Source organism: Urtica dioica, chromosome 11 (assembly GCF_054948205.1).
Source record: "Urtica dioica subsp. dioica isolate 48M chromosome 11, U.dioica_male_clone48M_v1_H2, whole genome shotgun sequence".
Taxonomy (NCBI): domain Eukaryota; kingdom Viridiplantae; phylum Streptophyta; class Magnoliopsida; order Rosales; family Urticaceae; genus Urtica; species Urtica dioica.
Window position 1 is genome coordinate 20,992,817 of NC_142766.1, and position 19,957 is coordinate 21,012,773.

A 19,957-nucleotide genomic window follows, 5' to 3' on the forward strand; every position below is an offset into this window, starting at 1 on the left:
TTGTCATAGCACTTATTGGCAATTTGGACTTTGCTTGAATGTGAAAATTACGGAAGCTTTTCATACTTATAATTATAAATTACACATAACTGACATAAGCTAACAAATAAAGAGACTATGCTGTGATGCTTTTCATACGTAATCTCTGCCTTACATGAACAAAAATATATATATATATATATATATATATATATATATATATATATATATATATATATATCAAAATGGAAAAATCACTGAGAACGTGATAAGGGAAAATGATTTGAAGGGAAGAGATTATGCAAAAACGATATTGCAGAGATTACATTTCTTCTAGACCAACTTCCTGCAACTGCGTCTATAAAGCTTAAAAAGGCCGAAACAAATAAGATTAAACCAAGAACAGAATTTTACATAAATAGAAAGTCAGATAAGATTCCTCAAAACTAATCAAAATTTGTGGGCTGATAATGAAAGTAGCTATTACAACTTTTTTTTTTCTGGGCACTCACTCCACCACACTTAATCCTCACTTTTCTTTTTCTTCTTCTTCTCTTTCTTCTTACTCGGCGCCTCCGCTTCTTTCTCCTCCTCGGCGTGCTTTCGCTTCTTCTTCTTCTTCTTTTCCCCGGATTCGGCGTTTTCGACATCATCTTCGGCCGCGCGTTTCTTCTTCTTTTTCTTCTCCTTTGTGGTCTCTTCTTCGTCTTCGTGCACTTTGCCATTGCCGTTCTCGGGCACAGCCATTTCCTCATCCTCGGACTCCTTTCGTTTCTTCTTCTTCTTCTTCTCTTTTTTGTCTTCAACCGGCACATCCTCAGCTGTTTCCTTGATCGCCTTTTTCAGGACAGTCTCTTCTTCGCCGTTCTTCTTGCCTAGTGTAGAATCTGCTGCAGTGTTGTAAGTCTGAACAGAGAACAAGAGTCAGAATCACAATCCAAAGGGAAAACAACAACAAACAGAAAGAAAACCAAACGAGTAATCTTGCCTTTGCAGGAGTGATCAATCCTCCGGTTCCCTTCTTCTTGTCCTTGTCGTAAACTTCAATCTTTGGTTTGCCTTTAGCTGAACCAGCAGTTTGACCCAAGTCACGGCCCTCAAGATTCCTTAACCGGGCCTCGAGCTAGAGAATTAACAGGGTTAATAAAGCAAAATTAACATGCAATAATACGCAGAAACCATATATTATATGCTAGTAGTAAGTAGTACCTTGGCTCGGTTCTCCAGTCCCATTGAGTTATCTTGGCCATCTCCCAGAGCATCATATCTGATAGCCAACGCAGCTTTAGCAGCAAGTGACCTGGAAATTTTGCCCTTGAGCTTAGGAGCCGCTTGACCGATCAACGATGCATGGTAGATGAGCCCGTATTTAGGTGTTGCGTGCTTTGTCTTCAGAGCTCTGAAGAGCGCCTTTTCAGCACCGAGAATCTGGACTGTGCTTCCAGGCTGTTTGGCAAGGTTAATCAAGCTGCCTCCGTGAGCAATGAGGCGAGCACCGACAAGCTCTCCCACAAGTGCAGTCAAATTGGGTGCAATAGTGTTCATCCTGCTCTTTAGGTAATCGTAGAGCTGAGCTCTGTACTCTGAAAGAGAAAGAACTTGATCACAGAGTTCCTTGATGTTGAGCAAGTCAAGGTCGCTGACTTCAGTTCCCATAGATATCATACACGCTTCCTTCAATTGAGCCTCAACCTCCTCTGACAATATCTGTTGAGAGTTTTTGGGGTTAAACAATCGACTCAAAACCCAACAAACAGTCAATGAACTATGAGAACGTGAATCGCAATTCTACCTCGGAGAAATCAAGCTTCGCAGCGTTAACACGGTCACCCATCAGCTTCACAGACTTGGCATAAAGGATGTTATCCTGCACAATCTTAGCAAGTTCGGGAAAATGCCATCCGTACCATTCCCGGACTCTCATTGCATATGTGTTGAGCTCTTTGTCGAGATCATCAAGCAAACCAATAGCTTGAATGATCATCGTATCAACCTAACACAAATATACTCACATAAGATTAACCGTCGAAAATCTTTATTCATAAAATTGTAATTTTATAAAATAGTGCAAAGATTATGCCCATTTGTAAATAAATAAAGAAACACACCTTATCAGCACTGAATTTCAACTTGTACCGAGATAGACTATGAGATAAACCCAAGCTCATTGGTGCCAAGTCTTGAACTGCAAGACCTGATATAAGTTCAGACAACTGCGTTCGCACACCTCTCATCAACTCCATCACAGCATTGTTGTGCACACAGTCTACTTGCTGCAAAGAATTAAAAACACATCAGACCAGATCTTCTGGTACAAAGTAAAAAAAAAAATCTTAGAAGATAACTGCATACCAGTTTCTCCTTAATTATGTTTCCAAGCTTTGAATCTGCCACTGCCAAAGTCTCTCCATCACAGTGAGCCCTCAAGAACTTGCGAAGACCTTTGCTGGGTTTGCTGTCACTAATCAATGTCGCTGCTTCCAAAGCTTCCGAAGTGTTCTCAAACTTTGAAAACGCTTTCAGCTTGACCACCTGATCATATATAAAGTACAATAAAAACATAAAGAGTGTTAGGTGTAGAAGTTCATTACAAATCAAGACTATACAAAGCACTGACATGATATACAAGAAGTTCCAATATCATTTTTCACAAAAATGCCTTCCCATTCAACATTCTCCTTTTCATTTCTTTATTTTCTTGTACAGAACTTGAGTTTACCTGTCTAGCTGTCTCGGGTGTAGAGAAATCCTTGCATAAGTCCTGCAAAATAAATTAAGCAAAAACCTCAGACGCAATCTACAACGATGTATAAAATCAACATCAAAGGTTACAGGTCAATATTCAAATGTGAGAAAATAGAGAAATCAAGTCCAATCATTATATAAATACTGAATAAGAAAAACTAGTTCATTTACATCAACTTTGGAGAGTTTTCCCTCATCCAACACTTTGAACAGGGCAAACCCCGCCGGGGTTTCAAACAAAAGAAGCATTGTTCTGATTCCAAATCTTCACCTGCAAAAAAAAAAAAAAAAAACTCAATCAAACACAAAACCATCACGATTTACTCTTAAACTCACTTCTTCAGTCACAGAAACGATCCATAGAATCAAAGCTAAACATTGGCGAAGGAAACACACTTCTCCGCAAAATAAAAAATAAAAAATCTGATACAGCCTGTGTAAACCTAAACATCAAGAATATACCAATCTAGACGGAAAGAATTCACATGCCTATGATTATTCATTCACATGCTTCACTATCGCAAGCGTACAAACCGACACAGATATTATTTTACAGAGAGATAGAGAATGTAAAAACAAAGGTTTTCGTGAAGCAACGAACACTAAACCCTAACTCGCGTACCTTTTCGCTCCGAACTGCAGAGCAAGAGTGAGCGACAGAGAGAGAAGCGATGACGACGAAAATGGAGAAAGAAGAAAGAAGGGTCTAGGGTTTAAAGGCCAAGCGGAGAGACAGAGGAATGCGTAAATATATACACACGCATATTAAAGGCCAAGCGGAGTTGAGCGTACAAACCGACACGTGGTAGCTTTGGGGGTACTTCCGGGATTTCGGTAAACCAATTAGGGGTGTATATGTCATATATATTTTGAGGGGTAGTCTCGTGGAACATGTGGCAAGGTTATAACGCGGGTTCAAATTTGTAGAGTGATTTTGGTTGTATAAATTTAAATTCTAACCATTTTTAGGGTTTTGGAGAGATTATAACACATTTCTGTCAAATGTGGAAACTTTTTATTTTTTATTTTTTCAAATCGATGGAAAATTATTGAATGTAACTTTGATTTAAGTTTTAACCATAAAATAGAGAACAACCCCTACCACATTTACCCTTTAATAAGATAAACACAACAAATTAGATTTTATATTATACCAATTTCAAGATAAGTACTAAAAAATTGCATCATTGTTGGTTTACAAGCTAGAAAAATTAAGTTTGAATTATGCTAGAAGAATAATAAAATTATTTATCTGTGACAACGCATATATGAATCCGCTCAGTTTCCATGAAATTAAAATATGATTTTTTACGCATTAAACATGGAGAATAAGCTTGTGGAAACGTTTGTTATATCAATATAACCAATGTTTCGTTTTAGTATGATGAATAGTCATTTTGTTGACCTGACAACAATTATAATAGATTAAAAATCCAATTTTACCTTCTCCTATTTTCACATTTTTGTATTTGAAAAAAAAAAAAAAATCGCTGCCATTATTGTTATTGGAACTGAATAAGTAATTTCGGTTGTGATTTGTTTATTTATTTGTAGGAAATTCTCACTCTTTTACTCTCTTTGAAACCATCCCCAAAAAAATCGACACAAAAAATGTCGATTTTCATTCTCCATACTCCCTCTTTGGCCGGCGGAGAGACAGACGTCGAGGTTGTGCGCGGTCAAATATGAGTTCCTTTGGCTGACGGAGAAACAGACGTCGATAATAATCGTTAATAATCATTAATATATGTTAATATTCCAAGTTTTTTAGTTTATGCATGGTTAATATTTGTTAATTATTTGTAATAATTGGCTATATTCATTCGGCGATTGTTGTCTAAAGTTAGATTTTTGGGTCTTGCGATTGTTGTTTGAGGTTAGATTTTTTTTGCGAGTGCATTTGCAGGAATGGATTTTTTCGTTTTTGGTTTCCTATTTGAATATGGTCTTCGGTTGCGTGTGCTCAAATTTGTTGCCTATTATTGCAGTAGTTAGGCCATGTGCAACCGTACTGTAAATCACCAAATATGGTGTGATTTGTTTCTCCAATCACATGGTAATTTACACGCCAAATATACCGTGTGATACAGTATCCCACTATATTTGGTGTGATACTGTATCACACGGTATAACTTAAAAAAAAAAACAAAAAAAAATCTTTTACGTATAACACAACATGAGTAATAGTCAACATGGCCTATATATATTTAGGGTCATTAATATAATAGTCCACAATAGTCAAGTATATATACATTAAAAATCCTGCCTAATGCGTATATATATGAATGTATGGTCAAGTAATCCTGCTAAATTCTAATGAATTCCATAAACTACAAATTGACTAAAAAAATACATTGAAATAAAATTCAATTAAAAAATTCAAACATAAGTTACAAAATTAAAATTATACGCACCAAATAAATAAATAAAAATAAAAAGTAAAATCCACATAAAATCTTAAAATATAATTTAAAACTTAGGATTACATGTAAGAACTAATTTTAAGAAGTTAATAAGAATTGTAATTATGTATTAAGATATTTATTAATAAAGACTAGTTATGGAGAATATATATATGGAAAATAGTGTGTTTAGTGTAAAATTTGGTGTCATGGTTGGAGTTGAGACAAAATTTGGTGCTAAAAACACACAAAAATAGTGGAAAATCAACACCAAATTTAGTGTTAGAGTTGGAGTTGCCTACTTTTTTTCTTTTTTTTTTATGAAATACCTTTTTTTCTTTCTTCAAATGCAACTCATGCAAGTGAGCCAGAAAATGAAAGAGGTAATTTTGTACATTGACGTGTGGTAATAAACTTGAATGGCTAATTACGTAAATGCATCAAACAATAGCTAATTTGCAATTACAAATTTCGGATTGGCTAAAAATCTACACTGCACTTAAACATATACACACATTTCCTTGATCACAATTGCATTATTAACTTTAAATACTGTTTCAAATTTTAACTTTTTTCACAATTACATTGTTAATTTTCAAACTTTTAATTATTAGTATATAAGCAATTATAAACATAATTAATAAATAAACTACAATTATGTTAGTATATGGATAATTTTAAATAGAATTAATGAGTAATAAAATTAAAATGAAAAGCAGCTTCGTAAAATACTTCTTTTTGTGTAATATTATACGAGCAAAACTACCAAATGGTATAAAAATTACACGGTATTAGCATTTGAGAGATGCTTTTAACAAACAATATCACATAGAAAATCTTATTTAAACTCGAGGATTTGTATCTCGTCATAGGTTATTAGCCTGGGGCACTAACTTAGCGTGGGTTTAATGTCTAAAAATGACAGAAAATTTTCATTCTTGATTTTTAAAGATTTTTTTTTTAAAATTTATGTATAAATGTTATCTGTAATTAGATTGGAATGTGTGAATGTAAGAACGAAAAATAGAATAAAAATTTATTTGAAAGTGTTGCTGTTGAAGAAAAAAAAAATCGTTATGATCACCTTGAGGCCTCTAGGCTGAACTTTGAGCATCAGGAGGAGGGTCTGTGAAAGATATCTAAATATCAAGCTTTCAATTTCCAAATCGGATTATCACTAAGCTGGAAAAGAATATATACATTGAACAATGATGAGAGACTTCTCACTTATTTTAAATAAATACTTTTGAAACAGCTAATAATCTCAAATGGCTCTCTTCTCCTAAACCTCCTCTTCTTTTTTTCTTCACACTTAAGAGCATCTTTAATGGTTGCTACTATAAAGTTGAAACAAATAACTTAACTATTATTTTACTTTTTAGTTATTGTTATTAGATGATGTTGATATTGATATGTAGGACTGACTTGAGTAAATAAGGGTATTGACTTACCATTAAGAAAGATTCTTACTTATATGGATGTAGCTTGAAAATCCTAATCCTAATCCTAAGTAGAATTACTGGCATTGATATACTTTCTTTAGACCCATTATAGTTTTGGTTGCCTTAGTATTTTGTTGCAGTTAAATGGTTGTTAGCAGAGATTCCAGAAAGAAAAAAGCAAGGGAAGCCAAAGAAGTATTGGTTTCACCATTAACATTAAAAAGATGCTCTAAACAACACTATCAAAATTCTCTTCAGAAAAACACTCAGGCCTCTCTACTATATATGAAGCTTATCAAGCTCCGAACTCGCTCGCGACGCGTTGTCATCGCCGTTATTCTCCTCCGTCGTTTTCGGCAACAACGGCCCATCGACCCGGCTCGGACCGGGCGTCGTGGTCACCGTTCTTCTCGGCGGCGCAGCGGAACAAACCGGCACGACCGACCTGATCCGGACCGCCGGAGCCATGAAGCTCGGCCTCGTTCCCGTCCTCATCCGCGGCGCAGAAGTGGGTCCCACGGGCCTGAGGACCGCCGTGGGGTCGGGCCTCGGATGACGATAAGCCCACTCTCGGTCCCAGGTTCGGGCCCGGGCTTGCGATTCCGCTAGCCTCACATTCGCCGTCCTCCTTCGATCGTCGTCTCCGCGGGACGATTCCGCGGCTATCGGGCTCGGTGCTTCCTCCGGCGGCTTCTCTTCCTGTATCTCTCGAATCGTGACCGTCGATCTGCCTCTCAGCGGATCATTGGAGGCGGCGATCGCGAGCCTAGGCGGTCCCGCGGAAACCGAAGCTTGCTCTGCCACGGGGAAGTATAGAAAGTGGTCCGGGCGGATCACGGAGTGGACGAACGGGAATAGCGGAGGCGTCGAAGGTCTCGAGGGCGAAATCGGGATCTGGAAAAGGCGGTGCTGGTGATGATGCAGAAACTGCTCTTGATGATGCCATAGCTGGTACATGGCTATCTCGGGCGGATAACTCGGGTACGCCCAGTTCTGGAAGTGGGTCGAAGAAGAACACAAGCTGATTGTGGAATTCGGAGCGTTTCTCTGATGCTGATGATGATTGTCGTTTCGATGCAAGTTTCCGAGAACTCGAGCCACGGTGACTTGTTCTTGCTCTTCGTCGCCCCGGGACTCCATTGATGGTGAGCCGCGATGAGCCACTAATAAAAAAAAATTAGTATAAGAGAGAGAAAGAGAAGAAGAAGAAAGAAAAAAAAAAAAAAAAAAAAAAGGCGTACGTGTTTTTAGAGAGGACCAAGCAGACAAAGCTGCGTTCTTTTGAGCTTGTTTCTTTGTCCGGGCGGGTTCTCCGGTGAAGCTCATTCCGGCGAGCTCGACCGTGCACGAGAAGACAGGGACGTGGCCGGGACCGGATCGAACGGTGGTGTAAACAGGAAGGTTTAGCCCGGCCCTGTGAGCTGTCTCTTGAAGCAAGTTCTTATAAACTCCCGTTTCATCCTATGTCGTACAAAATAAAATTTAAAAAAAAAAAAAAAGTTCATATGAAGGAGACTCATATCGTCACGACAGCCTAAGCAAAAAAAAAAAAAAATTAAAATAACTGTTTTCAAGAATAATCGCTTAGCAGTGATACAACTAAACCTAACACTAGAAATGGATGAAGAAGATGTTAGATAAATAATAAATAACTAGTTGAATGGTTGTTATGAATGAATGAAAGAGTTAGTTTTGTGTAAGGCTGTTATGAACTAGAGATTTTGCTCTCTTCGAATCCGAAAAACGCGAGGGAAAACGAAAAAAAAAATGGAATGTTGTGTTTGGAAGCCATGCAAAATATGAGCTGAGAGAGACATAATCCCGGGGTCTACACGTACAACTTTGGATGGATTTCATTTTCCACCCAATTTTCCCAGGAAAATGGAATCCCCTCTTTTAGTCGTACATTTTCCCTCCCATTTTTAATTTTCCCTCAATCCAAACAACAACACACGAAGAAAAACACGAGGGTATCTATTTTCCAGGTTCCAAACACACCTCAATCACATTAATCCTCTCTAGCTATGGACTGTCACGTTACTAATACACGCTTATCAGCGGAATCATCAAACTTTTAAAAAAAATCTTATAAAAACTAACTCACCAAGACTCTAGCGGCGAGTGCTCTCGAAGGGCCTCTGATGGCGAGGGTGGCGAGCGCCAGCTGGGCGGCGGAGTGCTCAGCCTGGCGCAGAGTTGAGTAAAAAACCGGGCTCTCGAAGGCTTCGCCGTTGAAAGTGACCGTGGCTTTGAACCTCGGTGCATGGTCCGGACCTTCTCTGATACACGAGTACGACGGCAAATTGAAGCAGCTTCTTTGAGCCAGCTCTTGTAACTGGTTCTTATACATTGCCTCTCTCTCTCTCTCTCTCACTACCAATGTATGTTCATGTAATATGGTGAGAAATGACATTGGGAATGATAAAAATAGAGTCTTTATCAACGATGATCAAGAGAAATACGAGACCTATTGAACATGACACCAATTTCAATGTTCTCTCTCTCTCTCTCTCTCTCTCTCTCTCTATCTATCTATCTATATATATACCGATGTTCATATACGATGGTGTGAAATGGCATTGGGAATGATAAAAACAGAGTCTTTATCAACGACGATCAAGTTAAGCAGAGAAATACGAGACCTATTGAACATGACCGACCAATCAACAACACTTGTAAGAGAGAAAACCATCCCGGCGAGATCTAAATGACGCCAATTTCTTAAAACTACGACAAACCCAAAAAAAAAAAAAAAAAAAAAACCCCAAATTCCGAATGTTTGAAAGCACCGAATTAGCTGGAAAAGATGATCTGGGAATAAGGTAGATAATAAGGAAGAAGAAAACGCACCTTCTTCGTCCCACTTCGATTCTCTGGCAAGCTGCCAAATACCTCTTTCTCTCACTTTTTCCCCCTGAGAAAGCGACGGAGAAAAAAAAGGCGAAAAAAGAGACACGAGTCGAGTGAGCCGGGTTTTGATTTAAAGTTTCAAACTAATATTACTTTTTTTATATACATTGACGATGACGCCATTGTATATATTCATTACATTGTTGTATTACTATTGCTGACTCTCGAGAGTTGCTCTACTTAAGCTGCTAACTGAAGCGAATTAAGCTCTATTTTTGTATTGAATATTCTTTTGTATTTAAGAAGGTTTGGAGTTTGGACAGAAATACCCCTAATTATTTCAAAATTTTTGCTTGGTATTTAATACCCCTTTGTAAATAAAATAGAATTGGACACAAACACTTTCTTTTTACTAACATATTTTTTTATTGGCGCTCCTATTAGAATTGTTGGTTGGAAAATACGATTCTACATTTTCTTTACTTCTACTTTTTTTTTAAACCATTTTTCATTCCATTTCTCTCTCTCTTCGCGTTCTCTTTCTCACTCCTCACGAAACCGTCTTAGAGACGCAATATACGTTTGCCTCTTCCTCACAGTAAAAAAGAAATTCATCGTCTCCAAATTGCTCATTTTCATTTATTTTCTCATTCACTATTTAGCAGGCACACATTCTTATTCTCATTCACTTCAATCATCGATTGAACATTTGAACTTTGTTACATTCACTTCAACCACTAGTTGAACTTTGCTTCACTTCTCGAGCACTATTGGCAACTTCTTCAAGTTTTTCTAATGCTCTAAATACATTGAAGTTATTTGATTACATGTCTTATTTTGTCCACCCTACAAACCATGCAATTCAAACTATATAAATATATATATATATATATATATATATATATATATATATATACTAGGTAATATTTTTGGCTAAATATTCGTTACAGTGATATTCATGTCAAGTTCTCATTTTTTTAAAGAATTAGAAGAAAAAATTCCTATACATTGATCAGATTAGAGAATCGAACACAAATATTAGTAACTGAAATATCATTTACAATTTTTTCTAATACATCTATTATCAAAGTCATTGTCACAAAAGATTGAATTTCGTGACAAATTTTTGTTATCTAATAAAAACGGGATTTTATGACAAGTTTATGGAATTAATCAAAGATTTGATAATAAGTGTAAAAAAATCCAGACCTCCACTTTAGAGCTGATGTGAAATTAGTAATTACCAATTAAAACTAAAAAAATTCACGACCCCACTTGCCCTTCAAAAAAAAATAGTTGATATTGATAAAAAAAAAAATAAAAAAAAAAATCATAGATAAACACAACTCCTCCACCGTGAGATTTTATAGCCACCAAGATCAAGTCCCTCTCCTTCCGAAGCTAAAAGAGAAATTTTTCCAAGTTTCCAACGCCTTCCATACTTATTTGCTGAGCACTGCCACGGCCAATCGGAGTTTTGGAGATCGCTTTCGCGAGCAAAACACACACACACAAAAAGCACCTTAAAGTTCAAACACGTTGAAGAGCCAAGAAGATTCTGTTCTAGCTTCGCAGTCCAATCTTAATGAACTAGAAAATCAAACTTTTCTCAACCACCATAGCAGAACCCACAATATATCTCTTAAGTTTTGAAACATGTTTACTGGCAATAAATAATCAACGTACGTGTCATATACCAATCATAGAATATCTTCAAAGTCAATATCATATCTTTTCTTGCTTGCGTAAGTCAGATACACAGTGATGAATTGATAGTGAACAAGTAATAATCTAAAGTTGTAGAGAAATATATATGTGTGCATTGCATGAATATAAATAAATAAGTGTTTCTTTTTACAGAATGAAATCTGAAATGTCTGCTACAAGATCATACAACTATTGTATTTTGCCTTAAAATAAATAGTATGAGGCAATATCGGATCCCCAGCTTTTACATAAAGAATACTCCTCCGTACAAAACGAAACAATAAGACACGACACGACACTACATGAGGGTCTAAGAAAAGTTGAGACCCATGTCAAACCAACCGTTGTGCAAAGAAACTGGAGATTTTTCAAAAACAAGATGTCGTGGAATCGGAGGCAGCTCTTTGCAGAAAAGTTCGAATCCAGACATTACTTGATGTTCCTCTTTGTCCATCTGGAAAATAAGAAGCCACACACACACACTATATTTAGCATAAAATAAATAAATAAATGCGTAGAAGATAAAGAGATTGTTGGCTCACAGCAATAGACTTGTCATATTCATCTTCTTCTTCTTCTTCTTCTTCTTCTTCTTCTTCTTCTTCTTCTTCTTCTTGATTCTCGAGTGCGTCCACGAGCCAGCCATCATCGATATCATCTTCTTCTTCTTGTTGTTCGAGTGCGTCCACGAGCCAGCCATCATCGATATCATCTTCTTGTTGCTGTTTAAGTGCGGTCACAAGCCAGGCATCATCGATATCATCTTCTTGTTGTTGTTGTTCGAGTGCGTTCACAAGCCAGGCATCATCGATATCGTCTTCTTGTTGTTGCTGTTCGAGTGCGTTCACAAGCCAGGCATCATCGATATCATCTTCTTCTTCTTCTTCTTCTTCTTGTTCGAGTGCGTCCACAAGCCAGGCATCTTCATGTTGCTGTTGAAAAAAAAAAAACCATGCACTATAAATAAAAAAACACAACAAAATATATACATACATATACATATCTTATTAAGGAGATGGAGATTATAGACTCACAGTAGTAGTAGCAGTAGAGTCTTCCATTATTAATGTTGCTTCTTCGGGCGGTGGAGTCAGATTCATCCATTGTAGGTCATCGTCCGGAAGTAGAAGGCTTTCACAGAGGCTGTGCGAGTAATTGTAGGTACTGTCATCCTCGATCATCAGATCGTATGTTTCTTCCGGCGCCAAAAATTGAAAACCCGGTTGTGGATCCGCTTCGGGCGGTGGAACTGGAATTATCGCCGCTGGTTGAACAATCACTTCGGGCGGTGGAAGTGGAATTATTATCGCCGGTGGCTGAACAATCACGTCCGGTTCTGGGACTGGAATTATCGCCTGTTGTTGGACCGTGTTCCTATGCACTTTGTACTTGACAAGGCAAACCACCCAATCTGTAACCTATATAGGCACAATTATAATTAAGCAAGGGCTGTATCAATGTATCAGATGGATTGTGAAACAATTATAAAATTAATTAATTGAATTTTAAAAACGAATTAGGCTCACCGTGGAATCAGCGAGATAGAACTCGTGCATAAGGAAGCCAGTCTTGAAGCTGTTCACGCGAGTCTTGTCCTTTCCGTTGCCTTCGTATTCCCAAAAGTTCATCAAGTCATAGTACGCGACGATATCGTTGCCTTTCTTGATTTCGTATTTCCTTGATTTATGCCAATAGCCTTCACCGGACTCCACTTTGCGCTCAACGTTCTTGGGAACTTCGAGTTCGGAAGACACTGGTTTCCTCTTCACAAAATAGTACCGCTCGTTGTCGTGCAACCTCGTCACGGGATTCCCTGCAAACACACATTACTCGATCATAAACCCTCGATACATAATATACATATATTTATAGCAATTTAATTAATTAATGACTCACAATTGAGTGATTCGGGACTCGTGGCATAAATGTTGCGTTCGACGATGACCTCTCCTTCTCCAGGGACAGCCTCGCCTCGGACTTTCGGGTCAAGAAGCGTTTGGATCACTTCCAAAGCACTCGGCCTATACTTGGCTGGGACTAGGTCTCGCTTCCTCTTCATGATTGCTTGGATTGACTTGAACGATAATTAACACTCAGTGCTTGGACTTGGATTGACTTGAACGTACATACGTAGTCTATAACAATACACAGATAGCACTCGGCCTAATAAGTGAGTGAGATTCGCTACGTAGTCTATAATCAGCCCTCAATTAACTTCAGAATAGTAAATACTTGCAACACAAACTAGCTAGATAACACAGTCTATATGCACTTTTTCTTGGTGCGTAGTCTATATAGAAAGTCTGAGTTAGAAGAGAGTCTTACGATATATAGTTCTTGGAATACTAGTCGTTGGATGATCGGGAACGTACACCTTTCTCTTTCTCTGCTCTCACATCACACCTGCGTACTTACTGTTTGATCAACTTGAACTTCAGAAGAAGATACAAATAAATCACATGAATCGTTTATATGGAAGTCTGTGATCGAGAATGCTCAAACAATAAAATAGAGAAAAGTAATGACCTGAATTGTTTGAGGGATATGCGAAATCAAGAATGGCCAGAGCTTCGGATGTCAAGAATGATATGAAAGTCCAAATATTTATAGTACGAATAATATTTCCACCTGAATTTGTTTTTATTTTTTTATAAATAGTTTCAAACAAATTACGTGATAATAGGGGCTTTGTTTATTTCGTCGTTCTAAAGACTCACGTATCAAATAAAATCAAATATTTTCTCAAATAAAATCCAATTTACATAAAACGAATTGCTTAAATATGTCTCCAATAAGACCTCACTTACTACTTTCGAGTATGTACGGAGTAATGCGATGACGTGGCATGGGTATTCACGATGGAGACGGAGCCGCGGCTTCCGTCGCCGGCGACATGCACGGCTGAGATTACCGGAGTTTGTCATTGGATTGGATATAATATATTCTGTGGCGATGATCTCATAATTGAATTGAAATGCGTGTTTTTGGCAGTGGTATCGAAAAAGAAACTGGAGATTTTCCTAAAATAAAAAAATTTGAATGAAATTTACTGTTCAAACAAACAAATTGCAATAATATTTCGTACGAATATTATGGATAACTTCGGTTAATCACTATCGTCCCCAAACGAAGAAACGAGTTCGAATAAAACTGAAAAATAATCAACTTCAGAGGGAAACATACAAATGGGGGACCCACTTTACGCTCACGCGCGATCTTTTCTTCTACTTATTTTTTTTCTTTTATAATTAAACAATTTAATTTCTTCTTACGAAAAAATATATATTATTTTAAATAAAATCAAGAAACCAGTAACAAGCAAGGAAACAAGATAACGTTTTTTTTATACCTTTAAAATCCGTATTTTTATTTTATTTCCTATTATTACGTTAATCTTACTTTATTAACTATTTTACGTAGCTTTTCTCCCTTTAATTTTTAACAATTTTATTGATAATAATATATTTTAGAACCTGTCAAATTTAAAAACAACCGTCGTTAAAAATGTAAATTAAATAAAAGAAAATACAGTCAACAAATATGTATAAATTTTTAACAATATACTTTTATATATAAATTTAATATATACCTGCATGCATGCGCGAAGAATCATATGCATTGTGTGTGGAGCTTAGAAACGACATTTCAACGGTATTTATTAGTAACTACACGCACGACATTTCGGTTGTCTTCATGGAAACGATATGTCGTCAGTATTTATTAGAAATGACACGTAAAACATCCATATAAACGACATGTCGTTGATTAGTATTTATTATAAACGACATGTTCGACATTTCGGTCGTCTCCATGGAAATGATATGTCGTTAGTATTTATCAGAGAAGAAGCGACAATGTTCGGGTTCCATGTCGTTTATGGTGTATGGTCTTGGCGCGAAGAGAGTACGTAACAAGAGACAAAAGAAGCAAAAGTTGAAAAGATATTTATGAATGAGATTGAGATTGAAAATCTCAGAATTGTGGATCTCCGAACTCCCATAGACACACATTCACTCATTCCACACACTTTAATTTGTTCGCGAGAATGGCTGCGAGACTCGCAACCACACCTCTGTTGCACTTTTCTTCAACGAACGCGTGTCGTTCTCTGAAGAAGAGAGCTCGCTCGTCGAAGCACTTCTCACCGTTATGTGTGTGTATTTATATATTATAATTATTCTGTGTTTCTTTTTCATTTTTGTGACGAACAATGAATGAATGAGTAGGGTTTATTATGCAGGAGGTAGATCGCGCTGTTGGAGTTCTGGAAGGATCATAGAGCGTGCCTGATCTGGTTTGGCATTATACGACAGAGAGACATATATTGATAATTCAACGAACAATTTGTCTAAAATTAATGTATTTAGTGACATACTTGACGCAAAATCATGTGTTTTGTGACAATTTTGTCATTGAATACCGCCTTGCGTGTCTTAGAGCGCAAATTTCATGCGTTCACAATAACAATTTTATTTTCCCAGTTTAGCTAATTAAAATATGCCGCACAAATTCTATCTGTGTCTTGTCGAACTTGTCATGTTATAAAATTATAAATAATAAACAAAGTTAAATATAGAAAAACAATAAACAAAAGAAAAATTAGACGAACTAGCCATGTCCAAACGTTTAGATTGCAAAATAGCCAACCGCTTTGAGAAACTTTTGCAGAATAGCCAATATGGGTGAGCTGACAAATCAGACGTGTTTTTTCTACCTAAAATGCCCTTATTTTTTTTTAACGTTGGTTTTATATAAACGTAAATAATCAAAATGAAAAAGTCAACCAATGATACACTTTAAATGCTTGTTTAACAGAATTTCCACGTTTAAATATACACGTTCAGATTTGAAGAGACTTTTCCCTCACGCCCAGCCAAACGCTCGGTCTCGCGCGCCCCGTCTCGTGCGCAGCACCGGCCTCGCTTGCCGGCGTCCCAGCCGTCCCAGCGCTGGGCCTATCCTGGTTGGGGGCTCCCTCCTCGGCGATCCCGCGCGCCAACGCCCTGGGCGGGCTCGGCTGCCTGCAGAGCCTGGTCGGCCGCGCCGCCGGCCACGCCGGGTGAGGCCCAGTCGCCCGGAGGAGCATCGCCCGAGCCCACCACCTCGATGAGAAGGGAAGACTTATCTTGATCTCCGGAGAGCGCATTCCCCCTGCCCCCGCTGTGGCCGTCGGCGCCACCGGTGTCGCGCCGTCGTCCACCCATGTGTTTGAATCAGGTATTGAACGATTTATAGGTTTTTGTTATCTGTTTTTATGTTTGATATTTGTACAGGAATTAAAGATCTTGTTTTCAATCATGTTAATTTCTGTTAATTCTTGTTAATTGTTGTTGACGATCTGGTGTTAACGATTTCAATCCTGTTAATTTATGTTAATTGTTGTTATTTAGAGCTTTGATTGAAGATTTTTCACTCATTGATTCATGTATGGAACGATTTCAATCCTGTTAATTGTTGTTAATTTCTGTTAATATCTGTTAATTTCAATCGCCGGTCTCGCTTCAAATTTTTTTGTTTGACTTTGTTTTTGAATTTTTTATCGTGCGTTGTAGGTGTGCTTGCGTGTTGGTTGGCATTTATCGCGGTAGATTTCTTAGATACGCAGCATTTATCACGGCGGATTTTTTAGTTGACATTCATTGCTTCCAATTTTATTTGTTTCTTTTTTTGGACGCGGGAATTTGATTTGATATTACTTAAATGAAGGGCAAATTTGTATTTTTTAACTGTTAATGTGGTATATTGGCTACACATTAAAAATAAACCAAAACTTGGCTATTTTGACAATTACAACGTTTGACTTTGTTATTTAGCTCGGGCGTTATAAAATAATTCGTTAACATAAAAAATTGTATTGTTCAATTCCTCATGTCATGGTATTAATCTATGTTATTCCGGGTCTTTTCCTTGCATTTCTCATTCAATTAAATTAAAATAAGAGTCCTCATTTCTTGAAAGGTATTTGTTTTCATCCGCATGAAACCTCAATCCCAATGAGTTAATTCATGTCATGCGCCTGGGTATGGGTAGAACATCCATACATATAATACAAGCCCATTATGAAGACATAGACCCCTGGGGTCTATATGAACTCTGAAGACATTGTTTTATTCTTTTCATAAATGATCTGGACTGGTTACTTGGTTTAGAGAGGAAACACGCGAGAGGGAAAACTTATAAATTATAAGGAAAATAATTATCGGTGATTGTTTCTGAGAATGTCGAGAGAATAAACCAAGATTGATTTTTTTATTTTATTTTATGGTACACCTTGAACTTGATCAATAAGAATCTCAGAGACACATAGATCTCTCTCTCTCTCTCTCTCCATAGTATGACGAGACTCCTTTTAAGAAGTTTAATTAACAACCTAAAGCGGGAGATAATTATATATGCGAACAAATTAAGCAGCCTAACATTGTCCAAATAAATACTTTTATTCACGCGATTACAAACCCGATCAGTACAAACAAGTACTACGTACACTTAATTAATAATTCATTTTCAATATCCAACTGAAACATATATATAACAACACGTACAAACCAAGTCCAAGTACACACAAAGACAGCACAGTCGAATTATTATTAATGCATAGTATAGCAAGTTTTCTTATTCTCAACACCCCTCGTTCTCTATAGATTCATATCCTCGATGAGTACGATCAGGTTCGTATGACCTTGCCGTTGTACCTCTTCGCAGCCTCGTAACAGTCGATCACCTGAGAACTAGCAGTGGTGGTTCCATATTCACCGTGGGGTTTCACAGTGGCCGTGTCGCGGTACCTACTTTCGCCGGAGTTGATTGGCCTCCCATAGCCGTGGGGCTTCACCGCCTCGGAAGCATAACCGGCCGTGGGTGTCGGGTATTTGTTGTTGGAGCCGTATAAGGGCCTCGAATCTCCGGCGAAAACAGTACCGCCATAGGGCTTTGTGGGAGAGTTCGAGATTGTCCCGTAAGTATGACCGGTCGTCGTAGTAGGGCCGTAGGGTTTCACTTTCACGGCCTCTGTGCTTTGGTACTTTGTTGCGTACTGCCTCGCCGGAACTTCACCTACGTAAAAAGATATATATATATATATATCTATAAACTCATTCTGCCCAAAAATCAGTGACTAATTAACCTATTTAGCAAACAATAAATTTGACGAGGTATAATTGCTTATAAATAATGGGCGTGTTTGACACAGCTTTTTTAAGCTTGTTTTTTCTGTTAACAAAAAACAAAATGCAATCTTACTGTTTGGTAAAACAGTTTTTAGAAAAAATTTCAAAAACGATTTTAGAAAATGCGTTTTTGTATCTGATATAAAATTACTTTAATATCCTCACGTGATTATCCATAGCACTGTTAAATATTTATTTTATGTCTATTTTAGTATTTTTACTATAATATATTTATTTTACCAAACGCAAAATCAGCTTTTGTTATCAGCAACAACTGTTTTATAAACAGCTTACCAAACACCTGTCAGTTTTAAAAAAAAAAACAGTTTTTTCCAAAAATTGAATCTAAAAGCGTTTTTTTTTAAAACAAAGCTATACCAAACGATGTCAATAACGTATCTAAGTTTCAAAAGTAAACTCAGTATTGTACGTAGCATTTACAAAAAAGTAAACATATCTATTTTGGTCGAAAATATCCTTTATTTTCAAAACTTCGCATTTTTACGAATAACACAGTTGAAAACCATTAGGTACAATCGGATTTTTTTTGTAACAATTGGAAAGTGTCAAAAATCACCAAAAAAAATGCCCGAAATCATAAGAAGTTATCAATTTTTTTCTTCCATACAATCGGATTTTATCCTAAAAAAATTATAAGGAGCCGGCCCAAACTCAACGGGGGCTCTAGGCGGTTCAATATTTTGGGCCCTATAATACTAATAAAAATTTAAATTTTCAGGATAAAAAATGTAAATTTTTTAGAAAATGGATCAAAAGTATAAATTTTTAAGGTAAAAAATACAAATTTTCTTTAAAATAGGCAAAAAGTGTAAAATAATTTTTTTTTTGCCCAACCCAATTGGGAGCCCAAGGCACAAGCCTTGCCCGCCTTAGGTCAGGGCCGGCTCTATCATCGTGATGAATTCTGATGGAATCTAATGAATTGTATATGTTTTTCAATAATTTTCAACATGCGTTGAAAATCATTCAAAAACACGTAAAAGGCTAAAAATCAATTCGCTATTTGCAACTAGAAGAGAGACAACATGAAAGTTATAAAAAGTATTGAGAGAACAGATACTTATAGTTATGTATATTATAGTATTGATCGAAAAATGATATTTTGGACCAAAATAGTCTTGATTAAGTTAATTTAATTAACTTCGACGATGGCCGGACTATTTTTCTAATAAAATAAAATTTGGACAAAATCTTAAAGATAGTAAAGGATTTATCTAGTTGCAAGAAATATACTTATTGAGTATAACCGTTTCATACGCTCTAGACTTTTTCTTACCATTTTGCTTTCTTGTTATCATCACTCAAATTTCATATTGAAACAATCATATAATTTACTAAAAGAGATATTGATATAAATATATTTGAATCATAGAAATGAATCAAATACTGGATTTACCATGACCGTGATGATGAGCAGTTTCTGATCCGCCGCCGTACGGCCTGGTGGAGCCACCGCTGAGCTTGAGATACTCAACAGCCTCGTTGATGTTGCTAGTCGGCAATCCCAACTTCCCGCCACGACTCGCCGCCGGAGAACCCCACGTCCCTCCTCCGCCGCCGCCGATCGGCCGGCCGTGATGACTCCGGCGACGGTCGTCATCATCGTCGCTGCCGCTGTCGTACTCATCGCTGCTGTATCCGCCGC

General features: G+C 37.2%; 3 protein-coding genes across 5 annotated transcripts; all 3 read right to left on the reverse strand.

The window, feature by feature from the left end:
• Positions 1-340: 340 nt before the first annotated feature.
• Positions 341-3,449, reverse strand: LOC149382269 (NOP56-like pre RNA processing ribonucleoprotein). Its single transcript, XM_089630614.1, has 9 exons — positions 3,347-3,449; positions 2,896-2,995; positions 2,699-2,740; positions 2,332-2,511; positions 2,088-2,252; positions 1,772-1,972; positions 1,189-1,686; positions 968-1,102; positions 341-885 (listed from the first exon to the last, which is right to left on the reverse strand). The coding sequence occupies exons 2-9, from the start codon at positions 2,971-2,973 to the stop codon at positions 502-504; spliced, it is 1,683 nt and encodes a 560-aa protein (XP_089486740.1). The 5' UTR covers positions 2,974-2,995; positions 3,347-3,449; the 3' UTR covers positions 341-501.
• Positions 3,450-6,666: 3,217 nt separating this feature from the next.
• On the reverse strand, positions 6,667-9,654 carry LOC149382270 (double-stranded RNA-binding protein 2-like). Of its 3 annotated transcripts, none has more exons than XM_089602122.1 (4): positions 9,419-9,654; positions 8,673-8,933; positions 7,810-8,029; positions 6,667-7,731 (listed from the first exon to the last, which is right to left on the reverse strand). In XM_089602122.1, exons 2-4 carry the CDS (start codon positions 8,916-8,918, stop codon positions 6,848-6,850), a joined length of 1,350 nt encoding a protein of 449 aa, XP_089458248.1. In that variant the 5' UTR covers positions 8,919-8,933; positions 9,419-9,654; the 3' UTR covers positions 6,667-6,847. The 3 variants fall into 3 exon arrangements, with proteins under 3 accessions (XP_089458248.1, XP_089458247.1, XP_089458246.1); XM_089602121.1 differs by having other exon boundaries at positions 8,673-8,941; XM_089602120.1 differs by lacking the exon at positions 9,419-9,654 and having other exon boundaries at positions 8,673-9,086.
• Positions 9,655-17,543: 7,889 nt separating this feature from the next.
• Positions 17,544-19,955, reverse strand: LOC149382271 (uncharacterized; the record flags this gene model as incomplete). The annotated part of the gene is made up of 2 exons (XM_089601471.1): positions 17,544-18,178; positions 19,709-19,955. Coding segments are annotated over 2 exons (636 nt in total), but the record flags the coding sequence as incomplete, so codon positions are not given.
• Between the last annotated feature and the right edge of the window lie 2 nt (positions 19,956-19,957).

What these genes read in the sequence shown, in the direction of transcription:
- LOC149382270 (XM_089602120.1), bottom strand. Translation starts at nt 8,981, where the DNA reads ATGTCATTTCTCACCATATTACATGAACATACATTGGTAGTGAGAGAG. An exon ending in CACTCGCCGCTAGAGTCTTG is followed by an intron (nt 8,030 to 8,672) that starts GTGAGTTAGTTT and finishes TGTACGACATAG; the next exon opens with GATGAAACGGGAGTTTATAA. An exon ending in TTGGTCCTCTCTAAAAACAC is followed by an intron (nt 7,732 to 7,809) that starts GTACGCCTTTTT and finishes TTTTTTTATTAG; the next exon opens with TGGCTCATCGCGGCTCACCA.
- LOC149382269 (XM_089630614.1), bottom strand. Translation starts at nt 2,973, where the DNA reads ATGCTTCTTTTGTTTGAAACCCCGGCGGGGTTTGCCCTGTTCAAAGTG. An exon ending in GAAAACTCTCCAAAGTTGAT is followed by an intron (nt 2,741 to 2,895) that starts GTAAATGAACTA and finishes TTTATTTTGCAG; the next exon opens with GACTTATGCAAGGATTTCTC. An exon ending in GACTGGAGAACCGAGCCAAG is followed by an intron (nt 1,103 to 1,188) that starts GTACTACTTACT and finishes TTAATTCTCTAG; the next exon opens with CTCGAGGCCCGGTTAAGGAA.